The 11746-nt window shown below is 39.7% G+C and overlaps 1 protein-coding gene across 1 annotated transcript in view; it reads left to right on the top strand.

The window, feature by feature from the left end:
* MMS22L (MMS22-like, DNA repair protein) overlaps window positions 1-11746 on the top strand; it is a 131946-nt gene that overhangs the window by 110543 nt on the left and 9657 nt on the right. Inside the window, exons 20-21 of the mRNA XM_009320166.1 lie at window positions 936-1105; window positions 9290-9501. Of these exons, the coding sequence (XP_009318441.1) occupies window positions 936-1105; window positions 9290-9501 (382 nt within the window). The remainder of the gene's footprint in view (window positions 1-935; window positions 1106-9289; window positions 9502-11746) is intronic.

Genomic DNA, 11746 nt, shown 5'->3' with positions numbered 1-11746 from the left:
GAAAGACACGGACCTGTTGGAGCGGGTCCAGAGGAGAGCCATGAAAATGATCAGGGGGATGGAACACCTCTCCTATGAAGAAAGGCTGAGAGAGTTGGGGTTGTTCAGCCTAGAGAAGAGAAGGCTTCAGGGAGACCTTCTTGCAGCCTATCAGTACTTAAAGGGGGCTTATAAAAAAGATGGCAGCAAACTTTTTAGCAGGGCCTGTTGCGACAGGACAAGGGGGAATGGCTTTAAACTAAAGGGGGGTAGATTGAGACTAGATCGAAGGAAGAAATTTTTTACGCTGAGGGTGATGAAACACTGGCACAGGTTGCCCAGAGAGGTGGTGGATGCCCCATCCCCAGAAACATTGAAGGTCAGGTTGGACGGGGCTCTGAGCAACCTGATCTAGTTGAAGATGTCCCTGCCCACGGCAGGGGGGTTGGACTAGATGACCTTTAGGGGTCCCTTCCAACCCAAACTGTTCTATGATTCTATGAAGGGAAGGCAAAGGCAGTGTCTCTCTGTAAAATATGATGAATGCACACAGTAAGGTAAATGTTTAAGTGCATGTGTGCTGATTGCAGTGGTATTATGTATCAAGTTTAGTCAATTTTTTCTCCAGGGATGTGAGAGACTGTCCTTTCTTTAGCGTTACTGTACTTTTCCTAAAGCAGCTACAGTTGCCTAAAAACTTGTAATGTATTGAATCAATTTAGTACTTTCATTTTGCTGAAACTGTAAATGGACTCTGAGTCGTCTTGACTGGGCTTTTTCTAAGGAGATACCATGGAATGAGTACATGGGAGTGAGACGTTTCAGTTGCTGTTGCTACTCTTGGATTATCTAATTTAACATAATTGTCTCTTTAGGCTTTCTTAATTTTTTTTTTTCCTGAGTGTAAATTGCTTTGGGATTTCTTGAGGGTTTTGTTTGTTTTTTTTTTTCTACAGGATGTCTGGTAAAGTTCTGGGCACCGATACTGGCTACTTCCAAAGCGCAGCAACTCTTGTTCCGCATCGTGGATTGCTTACTGCTGCCGCACTCTGTGCTCCAGCAGGACAAAGAGCTGCCTGTGGCTTTGCTGTCTGCCATTCAGGAAAGCCTACCTCTTTATCTTCAGGTAAATATCTGAACGCTATTATCAGCAGACAAACGTATCTTCAGGAAAAGATTCATATTGCAGAGGATGTTTTCTTTTTCTCTAATCAAAACAAGTGTTGACTGAATTTAAAGAAGCAGCAAGAGGAGTTTTTTCTTGTAGAAGTGGAAGGAAAAACACCACCCCATTGGCTTTCCTCTCATTGCATGCAGCTATGCTGTGGTACGCTCCAGAGCTGCTAGTCTAATCGCTGTATATAGAGAAGCTTTTAGCCAACCTGCTGTTTACACTGGTCTCTGATGTGAGAGATTTCTGAAACAGTGGATCAAATAACTGTAATATGTAGCAAGACACTTGTTGACATGACAGAGCAAACAAATGTTTTAAATCATCTTTGACTTGGCTAACTGTAGATAATTAAAGATGAGCTACTCTTTTTTCATTGCTCTTAGGAACAAAAGACAATCCTCTGCGTATCATGGCACTGTTTTATTTTAATAGTTTGAGAACGTGTTTTCCTGAATCAAGTTCCTGCTGCTTACACTTACATGGCTAAAGCCGCCTTTCCCATTATTCCTCCTATTCTTCCCTCAGCTGACCTATCACTCTTGAAATTCTGTAAGGCTTGTTGATGCTGTAGAAAGAGATTAATTCCTGTGGGTGAGGAAGAGAAAAGAATGTATTTTTAAAATAAATAAGTTGACATGTTTTTCCTTGTAAATCCTTGGGTCTTTTTTGCTTGCTTTTTTCCCTTCCCTCTTAGTCTTCATTTTGATTGCAGTCTTAACCGATTACTTTACAGGATTGTATTGTGAATCAATGCAGTGGTGACATTGTAAACATCCCTCAGATTTATTCCTTTCAAAAGTTGCATTGTGATCGATGGCATGTCATATGGAAGTGAACACGATTATATAATGATGTGCAGAATATGGCTTGCTTTGCTGCTCTGTAGGTATTTTCAGAAGCTATATACATGTAGGACCATCTGGACACTTGACATTACCACAGAGTGTGACTGTCTGCTTTCTAATTTAGTATTTTAGTCAGAGAGCACTGTTTCTCTGTAGTCTGCACATACAGATATAGTTTTAAGATGAAGCCACTCAAGTTGGTTTTGAAGTCCAAGTGTTGTGGACCCTTGGTTCCTCTTTTCTTTGTCAGTCTATGACTTCCTGACCTCACTGTCGTACTCTTCAGGAGTCTGCTGCGTAGTCCATGTGATTTCCAGCTAAGCTAGATGATCTTCTTGACCAAATAGTTTATTTTAGACAAATGCTGCTTCTAGAAAACAAGTAATTCTTTAATGTGACAAACACTTCTGGGGAAAGAAGACAAAGAGGAGTCTTATTTTTCCTATTTCAATGTGGAACTTCTACATTTTATTCATTGTTTTTATTTACAAAGTTCCAACATTAATTGCTTCAAACTGCTTCATTCATTCCAGAATACTTTTTCCCCTTTATTTGGGAAAGTGGAAAAATTCCGATTTAGGATCAACTGAAAATAAACGTATTTCATTATCGGTTTAAAAAATAATATTCTCTTAGGACTGCTTCTGAGCTCCTTTGAGATTGAATGGATTCTAGGCACTCTCTGACTTCTCAGGTTATCGTTTCACAGTTGGCTTAAGGGAAGTTGCCTTGAGGCTAAATTCATTCCCTTTCACACCCATATGCATTTGCATTTAATTTGCTTTAATGATTCTGTGAATATGGGATCGTTTGTGAGCTGATTCAACAAGTAACTAGCCCCACAAAACAAACAAACAAAGAACCCCAAAACCCAAATGGGCGTATCAGAAAAGTGATAAAACAGTAGGTGTGGGAAGGAAAGCATGTGAACATGGTGGGAGGAAAGACAGAGAAACAGCATCCTCTGGAAATAACCCCACCTTGACTAACTTGAGCTGCTGGTGAAATGTGTGATCAGAGCCTCCTTGGGTGGCTGCCCTACGTCTGGTGCCTATTCCTGGAGGTGGAGCAGTGGTATTTTAGTGCAGGAGCCTTAATTCACCCTAATGTTAGCCAAACATTGTTCCATAGATCTGTCCCTGTTAATACTCTGCCTTACAACTTAATCCTTTGGCAGTTACATGAAAGTAAAGAAACAGGAATTTGGAGACCATGCAAAATATCTTCTTATACATGCAAATTCTTTATTCGTAGTCAAAGCATAAAAGCCCTTGAGTAGCATTTCTACTCAGAGGTCTTTTAAATTCTTTTTTTTTTTCTTTTTTCTAGTCTTCTGAAAAGTTCCAGGCTCCATCTCAATCTTCTCTTCTTTTTTTGTTCTGAATTCTCCTTCTTCAGCTCCTTCAGTGTGGCCTCTTCCTCCTTTGTCTAAAAAGCCCTCTTAGATCTCAGAAAACGTATTAGTTTGCAAGCGATGGTTTGCAAAACTTCCCTCTTTCCAGAGCGTTTAACAAATAATCTTAATGTGGTTTATTTGATCCTTTTATGTGGGTTTTGAAAAGGATTTGAAATCAGTCTTAGTAGCAGGTAATTAATTTCACACATTCATTGATGCAGCAATCTTATGAAATCCTATAGAATTTCTGAATTGTGTAGAAAAAGATTCCCCAAACGGTCACAAACCTTGTGTAATGGTAATGCAACCGGCCACACAACTTGGGCAGCAGACTTAAAAACAAGAACAATGTTGTTGTCGCTGTGCTCTACTAAGAGAGGGCATTGCCTTTGTTCGTCACCCTAAAATGGCGGAGGCCAATCTTTCATCTTTTAGGACAACATATGAAGCTCCTTCCTCTCTCCCCAGAGCGTAATTCACAATTCATCAAAACTGATGACTGTATCCCACCTTCCTTCACCACCCCCCCAAACCTACAGGTTTATTTTTAATAGATCAAAATTCCAGGCTTTGTTTAATTTTACACAAGTGCAAATAATTGTCAAATGCGCTAACTAAGACTAGACGTTGCACTTCTCTCTCCTCAGTTTAGACTGACTGTATTTACTTGTTATGTTTGTGTTTACTGTATATATAAATCTGGGCTATCCAGCTGTGCCTTTTGGCAGTTATGGGGCAACTGGCCTGTTGTCCACTATACATTGAACTTACCTAGATGTTTCCTTCAAACTCAGTCACTGATTCTGCCTTGTCAAAATAGCTTAGCTCTAGCAACTTTTAAGCTAGTATTTTTTTCTTGCCTAAAGGGTTACTGTCTGGATATTATTTCTTTCACTGTGCATCAACTGTTTTGATAATATTTGATGACCTAAGAAAGATTTTGTTGGGATATAATATCAAAATTGTCCTCAATGTTGTTTGAATGATGGACTTCAGAAAGTGAAGTATGAAGAACATGAATGAACAGCTGTTTTATAATATTATGGGGCTGTTCTTAATTATGAGATAGTGAAGCATGTAAAATCTAATGTTGGATATTTTGCCATTTTAAAAAAGTTGAGTTGATTTGTGTGACAGTGGATTGCTGAAGCTTACCACAGGAAATTTGAGAGCAGTTGAGATTGCTCTTGGATTGATTTCTTGGAGAATGATTTGGAGGAATTTTGGTACGCGTTTACCCGTAATATGGGAAAGAACTGCAGCAGTGTACAGAACTTATTTTAGAGAAGAAATACTAGTTTAAATGTATCTTGCAGAATACAGTGTAGGTGCATGGAATAAGCTTAATATACATAATGATGGGAAGGGTAAGATTCCCTGCTTGATTTATCGGCGTTAATCCTGTCCAAACACAGAAGATGGTTGATTTCTGTCTAAATACAGGAGAGTGGTGAAAGAGCTTAATTCTAAGTAGTGCTTGGCACATACATTTTCCAGTGATTTTAATGGGCCTGTGCAGGCTCAGCATTTGTCAGAGATCAGACCTTAAAAGCCCTCCTGTGAGCCACATCTGTGGCCCGATATTTGAGCAAGCTTATTAATACATTTTGTGAATTATAGTATGTGTTTAATAGGAATTGTACAACATTAATTGGCGAACAGCAGATTTATTCCAACAGCAGGACTGATATTATAAGTCATCATTAGGTAGCTTGGCATTTCTGCAGTGAATAGTGCCAGTAATCCATACTAATCGGTTCTTCGCTCTCCACAGGTGATTTACAGATATATGGATAAATCAGAAGAAAGAGGCAGCTCTGGCCACAAAAGGTTCCTGCAGGGAACACGCGCAGGAATCGCTTGCCTTCCTGCTAAAACGAGGAGCAGATGTTGTCATGCCCCTCTGCTCCCCTTAAAATGTCTTTGTTTTTTTGTTTTTTTAACCTCAGAAGATGGCTAAAGAACATAGTTAAGAAAAGGAGGGTGGCTCTATCAACCCTTTAAAGTCCATCTGCTTTGTAGGGATTGTCCTAGGGGTCTGATGTGATTGATTTCAGATCTCTGGTCCAGAATTGCAGTCCAGTAGCATGTGTTTCTTTTCTCTCTCATGTGAACAGTAGCTTCCTTCATCTCTGCTAATTACTGGTAGGATTTAAAAGAAGAAAGTTCTATGTGATTTCCTTGTAATCACATCCTTGGCCAGCGCTGCCTAAGATATTTTGCCATTGTACTGAGAGATTTGCAGCTACTGTGCAGTGTTGTTAATTTATCCCTTGTGCCACTTGGGATATGGCATTGTCAGACCTTGTGCAGCTCTGTTGCTCTCTGCACTTATGCAAGAAAAAAAAAGTCCAAAATAAAGAACACAGTGTTGAGCTAAAGTCAGTGGGCCTTCATGTCCAAAAGAGAAATCGAAGTTCTTCTCTGGAAACTTTTAGGGAACAGTAGAAGTGTCAGGGTTAAAGGTGTGACGATTCTTCCCTGAAGAGCTTTGGTGCTGTAGATGTGCCCTTCATGTGTGAGGACTGATTCATGGATTTTTCTACTACGTGGAAGAGAAGGGTTTTTTTGTTTGGGTTTTTGGCTCCCAACAGAATGGAAGGTGATTTTTCTCACTGTTGTCTCAGTGGAAAAAAGAATTTGTATCTTGGAAGCCGTTGGTGCTAATCTTTTAACTTTCGTTAGGAAAAATGATGAGGATCCTCCTTATTGAAGAGAAAATTTTGGTATTACTGCGTGGTTTTAAAAATTACACCTGTTTTGAGAGGCAGCATCTCTGCCTGACCCACCAAAAAGGAACCTAGAATCCTTTCTAAAGAAAACATTAGGTTACAGAAAAAGGCGTTTTTCATGTTTTGAAATGCTTCTTAAGTTAACAGCTCTCCTTACAGGATTTCAGGAGCTCTCTCTAGCCTCGTCAGATAACTAAAGAAAAATATCACTAGTTAACTTACGTCCTTTTTTTCCTCCCTAGTCAAGAAGAGTATCTTTCAGTAATGCTCTTGACAGGGTGTTGGGTTTTTTCATTTAATCCTTCCCTTCTTTTTCAGATTACGTTTCTCCCCATCCCACACCCCAAAAAATTAGAACCAGTTTACTTCAACTCAAAAAATGAAAATGCTTTTATGAAGGATCAGGGTATGTTTGTTGGTCCATCTTCAAATGAAACTGTTAGAAGAGCTGCAAAATTTATCAGTGTTCCTTCAGATATCTAAATTCTAATATTTTTTGCTTTTTATTGCACCTATTAAGTATCTTTAGGATCATTTCTTAAAACCAGTAATGCTTATTATTTAATAATAACTGATTTCTTCCTTCTGTTCTTGATACTATGTAGCATTTGTTGATCGTCAATTTGAAGAACTGTCTCATTTTAGTAATTATCATTTTTAGTTCTTCACAGGTGTTATGTTCTTCATGTATTTATACAGGTGTCCTCTATAAGGTTGTGATGTTATTTGTGTCCCTTCCATCAGATAGATTAATACACTTTCTCACTTTTTTTTTTTTTAGTGTTAAAACAGTCTAGAGTCTTAAGAGTGCCAGCTCCGATTTTGGGATTATGGAATATTTTCTGTCTTTTTGTAAGAGCTGTACTACAGAAAGCACAGGCAGCTCTTCTTTATGCCTGCTGCAACATCTTATTGAAAACACCAAACACTCAAGCTTACATACTAAATAATCTGTCATCTTTAACAGTCTGAGTCTGCTACCTGCCAATGGTTTTCAAGAATTCTGATATAACAGCAGCTGCTTTTTCCTACAAAATTTTGCTGTATGTACACAAAAGGAGGACAGAATCTGAACTGTTTATCAAAGCCCCAGTTCAGGAAGTGTGGTTTTTATCATTGGGACTTACCAAAATTACCAAGGAGCTCTAGAAGTGTGTGAAATTAAACCCTAACCGAACATGTCAGTGTTCAAGAGGGCCACCTACAGCAAGTCTTCAGGGAGGTCCTGAAGCACCTCATACCTTGAAAAGTCGTGTTTCCTGTAGTTGTTTACTGTGGACCGAAATTGGGAACTTCCCATTTCAAGCAAGTGCCGAGACAACCCTCAGCTATGTCTCAGCCTGCTTTTTTTCTGAAAGAATTGTTCTGTCATGTTCACACAGACAGGTATAGGTGAAAATCTTTTTGGGGAGGGAATCCTAAGCAAAAAGCAACAGAAATGCTCTTTGTCAGTAGCTGGGGAACAAAAGCAGCTTGTCTTGAACTATTAATTCATATATTAGGGGCATTAGCTTACCTCAGCAACCATCAGTGTTCAGGCAGATACTCCTCCTACCAAGACTGGAGTCTGGATTGCAATGCTAGTGGAAGTGTGAAGTACTGTTGAAGTTGCTGTCTAGGGAACTCTGTGCTTGAACTTCTTTTACGCCATTATTCTTGTTGGACAAAACTATTGTGAAAACTGAATTCTCAAGAGGCTCCTGTTTGTGCCACTGACTGTGACCCTTGTGATGGGAGATCATGGGACTTTTTTATTTTTTTTCTTAGTGATTTGTTCTTCTTCCTTTCAGTATTCAAAGGAAGGGGGAGGAAACTCTTAACTTTCTCTCGCAGCAACTTGTACCAGTAAGAAGAATACTCTTTTTTCAGAGATGATCCATGTGCATGTTGTGTAACTATGGGTCGTGTTCAGATAGGCACTTTCTGGGCAAGTACTTTCATTATAGATTTTTCTCTGGATCAATATAGCTTATATTGGATAAATCACAGCAGTTTTAGCCTTATCTTAAACAGATTTTAAAAACCCCTCTAAATCCCTTATAAATGGTGCCTAATTTACCCTAATTTCTCACACTATGAATGAATTTTTTCTTGTCAGACCACGATTCTAAGTGCTCATTTTTCTGCTATATCGTTTGTGCAAAAATTTCACATGGTGCTTTACAAACAGATGAGGTATTCTCTCTCTCCCTTCATAAATCTTACCTGACTAATATACTTTGTTAGACCACGTACAGAGTTGAAAGAGAAATGAGGAGCTCTTGGGCACAGAAACACTTCCTCAGGTCTGAAATGCCAAGGTTTTATTTCAAATTTGAAGGGGAGCTTGCGTGTCCCTAAGCTTATTTTCCAATATATTAGTTAGTCTAGTAAAAGATTTTTCTCTCCTTTGCAAGCCTTGCCCTGGCTCTGTCTTCACTTGTAGACCATCGTATCTGCAGCAAATTACTGATGCTTATTTGTCATGCAATAGTTACTGTGTGTGCTGCAGTTTACACAGCATTAGGCTGGTTTTGGCTGGGGTAGCGTTAATTTTCTTCACAGTAGCTAGTACGGGGCTGTGTTTTGGGTTTGTGTTGGAAACAGTGTTGACAACACAGGGATGTTTTCGTTCCTGCTTCACACCACCCCACCAGCGAGTAGGCTGGGGGTGGGCAAGAAGCTGGGAGGGGACACAGCTGGAACAGCTGACCCCAACTGGCCAAAGGGATATTCCACACCATATGACGTCATACTCAGCATATAAAGCTGAGGGAAGAAGGAGGAAGGGGCGGGGGGGAATGTTCGGAGTGATGGCGTTTGTCTTCCCAAGTAACCATTAGGCGTGATGGAGCCCTGCTTTCCTGGAGATGGCTGAACACCTGCCTGCCAGTGGGAAGGAGTGAATGAATGCCTTGTTTTGCTTTGCTTGCGTGTGCGGCTTTTGCTTTACCTATTAAACTGTCTTTAACTCAGCCCACGAGTTTTCTCGCTTTTACTCTGTTGATTCTCTCCCCCATCCCACTGCGGGGGGAGTGAGTGGCTGTGTGGTGCTTAGTTGCTGGCTGGAGTTAAACCACGACAAGCGTGTAGCGAGTATTTAGCCTACGGTTGTTAAAGACTTATTCAAAAGTATTGTTAAAAATTTATTCAATTTCTCACTTTCTAAAATTTTCTTCTACAGGGCCTGTCCTTCATATGTTGTCAGTCCCAAACACAGGGTGCCTATTTAAATCAACTGCTTGGGAGCATTATTCAACAGTATTTTGGACGATTTCTCCCTTCTTCTCCGACTGCGCTTGGAGCCGGACAGCATCCTATGCTGACTGCTTTATGCAGTTCCATTACAGCTCCCCAGATGCTCCGTCTACGGAAGACCACTCTGCATGTCATAAAGTAAGGACCAGTGAAGTAAAAAACCATCACTTACTCAGATTTCACAAATAGCTAATGAGAAAGGGAATGCCACTGTTTTCTTCTCAGTTAACTGATAGTTTGGCTGTGGGAAGAGCCTGTAAGTTGCTGGGCAGGGAGCAAAGGAAGGACAATGTGTATACATCAGGAGAGTAAAATTGGGAAGATCTGGAGACTGGTGAGAGAGTCATTGAGGATAGAGGTCCTAGACTATAGGAAAACGTATCACATGGGGCCACATGAAAAGCAAGTATTTTTCTAGAAAAATTACGCTCCAATATACATCATCATATGTTTGTGTCTCAGGCTCTATTTAGGGTCACAGAGTTGTAGTGCTTATAGTTGCCGCAGTTACCTGTGCATGGGAGGCCTCCTGGCTCTGTAAGTGTCAGGGTATACCTAGGTGTGCCAGCTACCCAGGGGAAGAGGAAAATTTGGGGTGTGGGAAGAGGGAGACGTAGAGGCAGGGAGACAGTGCTTGTTCACTGTGCTGCCACTACTCGCACGATGTCAACAGCAGCTGTAAGTCCTGGGTCTCTGCGGCTGAAAGGCCAAAGCTTTGTATTATATACTGCAGAATAGGGAACAATCTGTACTTTTTGTCTATGTTGGGAGAGGAATTAAACCCCCTCAAATATAAAGTGATTGCTTATATCCAAGGTAATTGTATTTTTCTTTGTTAAAGAGTGTGTATACATGTTGATTAAAAGAATTTCAGTGTTGATCTTGGGTAAATAGGATAGGCAATCCTGTAAGTAAAGCCTGTATTATCACATATTAAGGGAGTGAATTAAGCTTGCACAATCTTAGTTCTGACATGTTTTTAACTTACGAATACTCAAACTTTGTCATCCTAATAAAGTTATTTTTGAATGTGTGCATGCATGTGTGAATTTTAAGATGGACAGTGGAAAGTTAGTTCTGAAAGTGTAATGGCACTAGGTGATTTGTAAGACATGAAACGTTCCTTAGTGATCTGGGAAGAATGTCGCAGAACTGAGCAGCAGTCTGATTTGCAAACTGTTGGGTGGTCAGGAGGCAGTCACTAGTTCTATACATAAATACGTAGAGAGTTCGCTAGCCGTGAATATCTTGCTGCTGCACAGAGGAAATGGAACCACGTGATCAGGGGTGTATTATCCAGGCCAGAGAACTGTTTTAGTGGAAGAGCACCCCCAAAAAAAATAGTGTGAAATTTTCACAGTAAATTAATGAGGTAGAAGATTTCAGAATTGCTGATATTAAAGTGAGTAAGACCACACGATACAAGAAATGTGGAAGTAAAGTGTTACAACTTTCATTTGCAAAGTTATACCAGTGCTCTGAAGCTGTGCAATGAAATACTCAGATCTCTGAAAGTCAGGTTTCATTTGAAAGTTGTAGAAGCACTCCCTTATTAAGTTTTTAACAAGGATGGTGGCTTTTAATTGATGCATTGCTCATAAACATGCATGCCTTGTTTGAGTAGCTAATGGTACCTAATATTAATTATCTAAAAAAATTTTTTCCGAAGGTTCTGGGAGTGCTCTTGCTAACTGATGAATAAATGCTGTGTTCTTTTTACCTGCACTCTTCTCTCCTGAATGCTTCAATTTAAACTTATTGTCTTCAGATTTCAGTAATTTGTACTGTCAAACCAACAGTAGTTCAGATTCTTGTATCCTTTTGTAGAAAAATAACAAACCAAGCTGTTCAAATTGGAACACTCAATGTGTGTGATGTCAAAATTTGCTCTTGTTGCAGATTGGCAGGTCACCTTGTATCTTTGTGGCAAATTTTATACTGGAGATGATTTTGTTAATTTTGACAGAGCAAAAGCAGACACTGGCTGTCCTGTTACAACGTACTGTTGACAAAAATAAAACAACAGTACCAGGATAACAGCAGAGCTGTTACCGCAAGTTGGATTGTGAGTTGACAAAAGCACTAAAGCTAAATAAAGTAATTGAACAACAGTTGTGTTTTGGATGTTGTTTTAGGGTCTTAAAATATTGACTCCTCCCTTTATTCAATTATTTTATGAAGCTGCCTTTGTATTTTAACTTTTATAGTCACACTTGGCTTTTTAACTATAATTATGATAGCTGTTATTTCTCACTCCCTCTCAACAGAAGAGTCAGAAGGCATCACTGTCCTCTGATAAATGGGGAGTCATTGCTAAGACTAAGACAAATAGAAGCTATTAGTTGAGCCTAGATAAAGATAGAAATCTATGTAATAGGCCTCC

The sequence above is a fragment of the Pygoscelis adeliae genome, unplaced genomic scaffold, assembly GCF_000699105.1.
Source record: "Pygoscelis adeliae isolate BGI_AS28 unplaced genomic scaffold, ASM69910v1 Scaffold41, whole genome shotgun sequence".
Classification (NCBI taxonomy): Eukaryota; Metazoa; Chordata; class Aves; order Sphenisciformes; family Spheniscidae; genus Pygoscelis; species Pygoscelis adeliae.
This window is presented reverse-complemented; position numbering and strand designations above follow the sequence as displayed.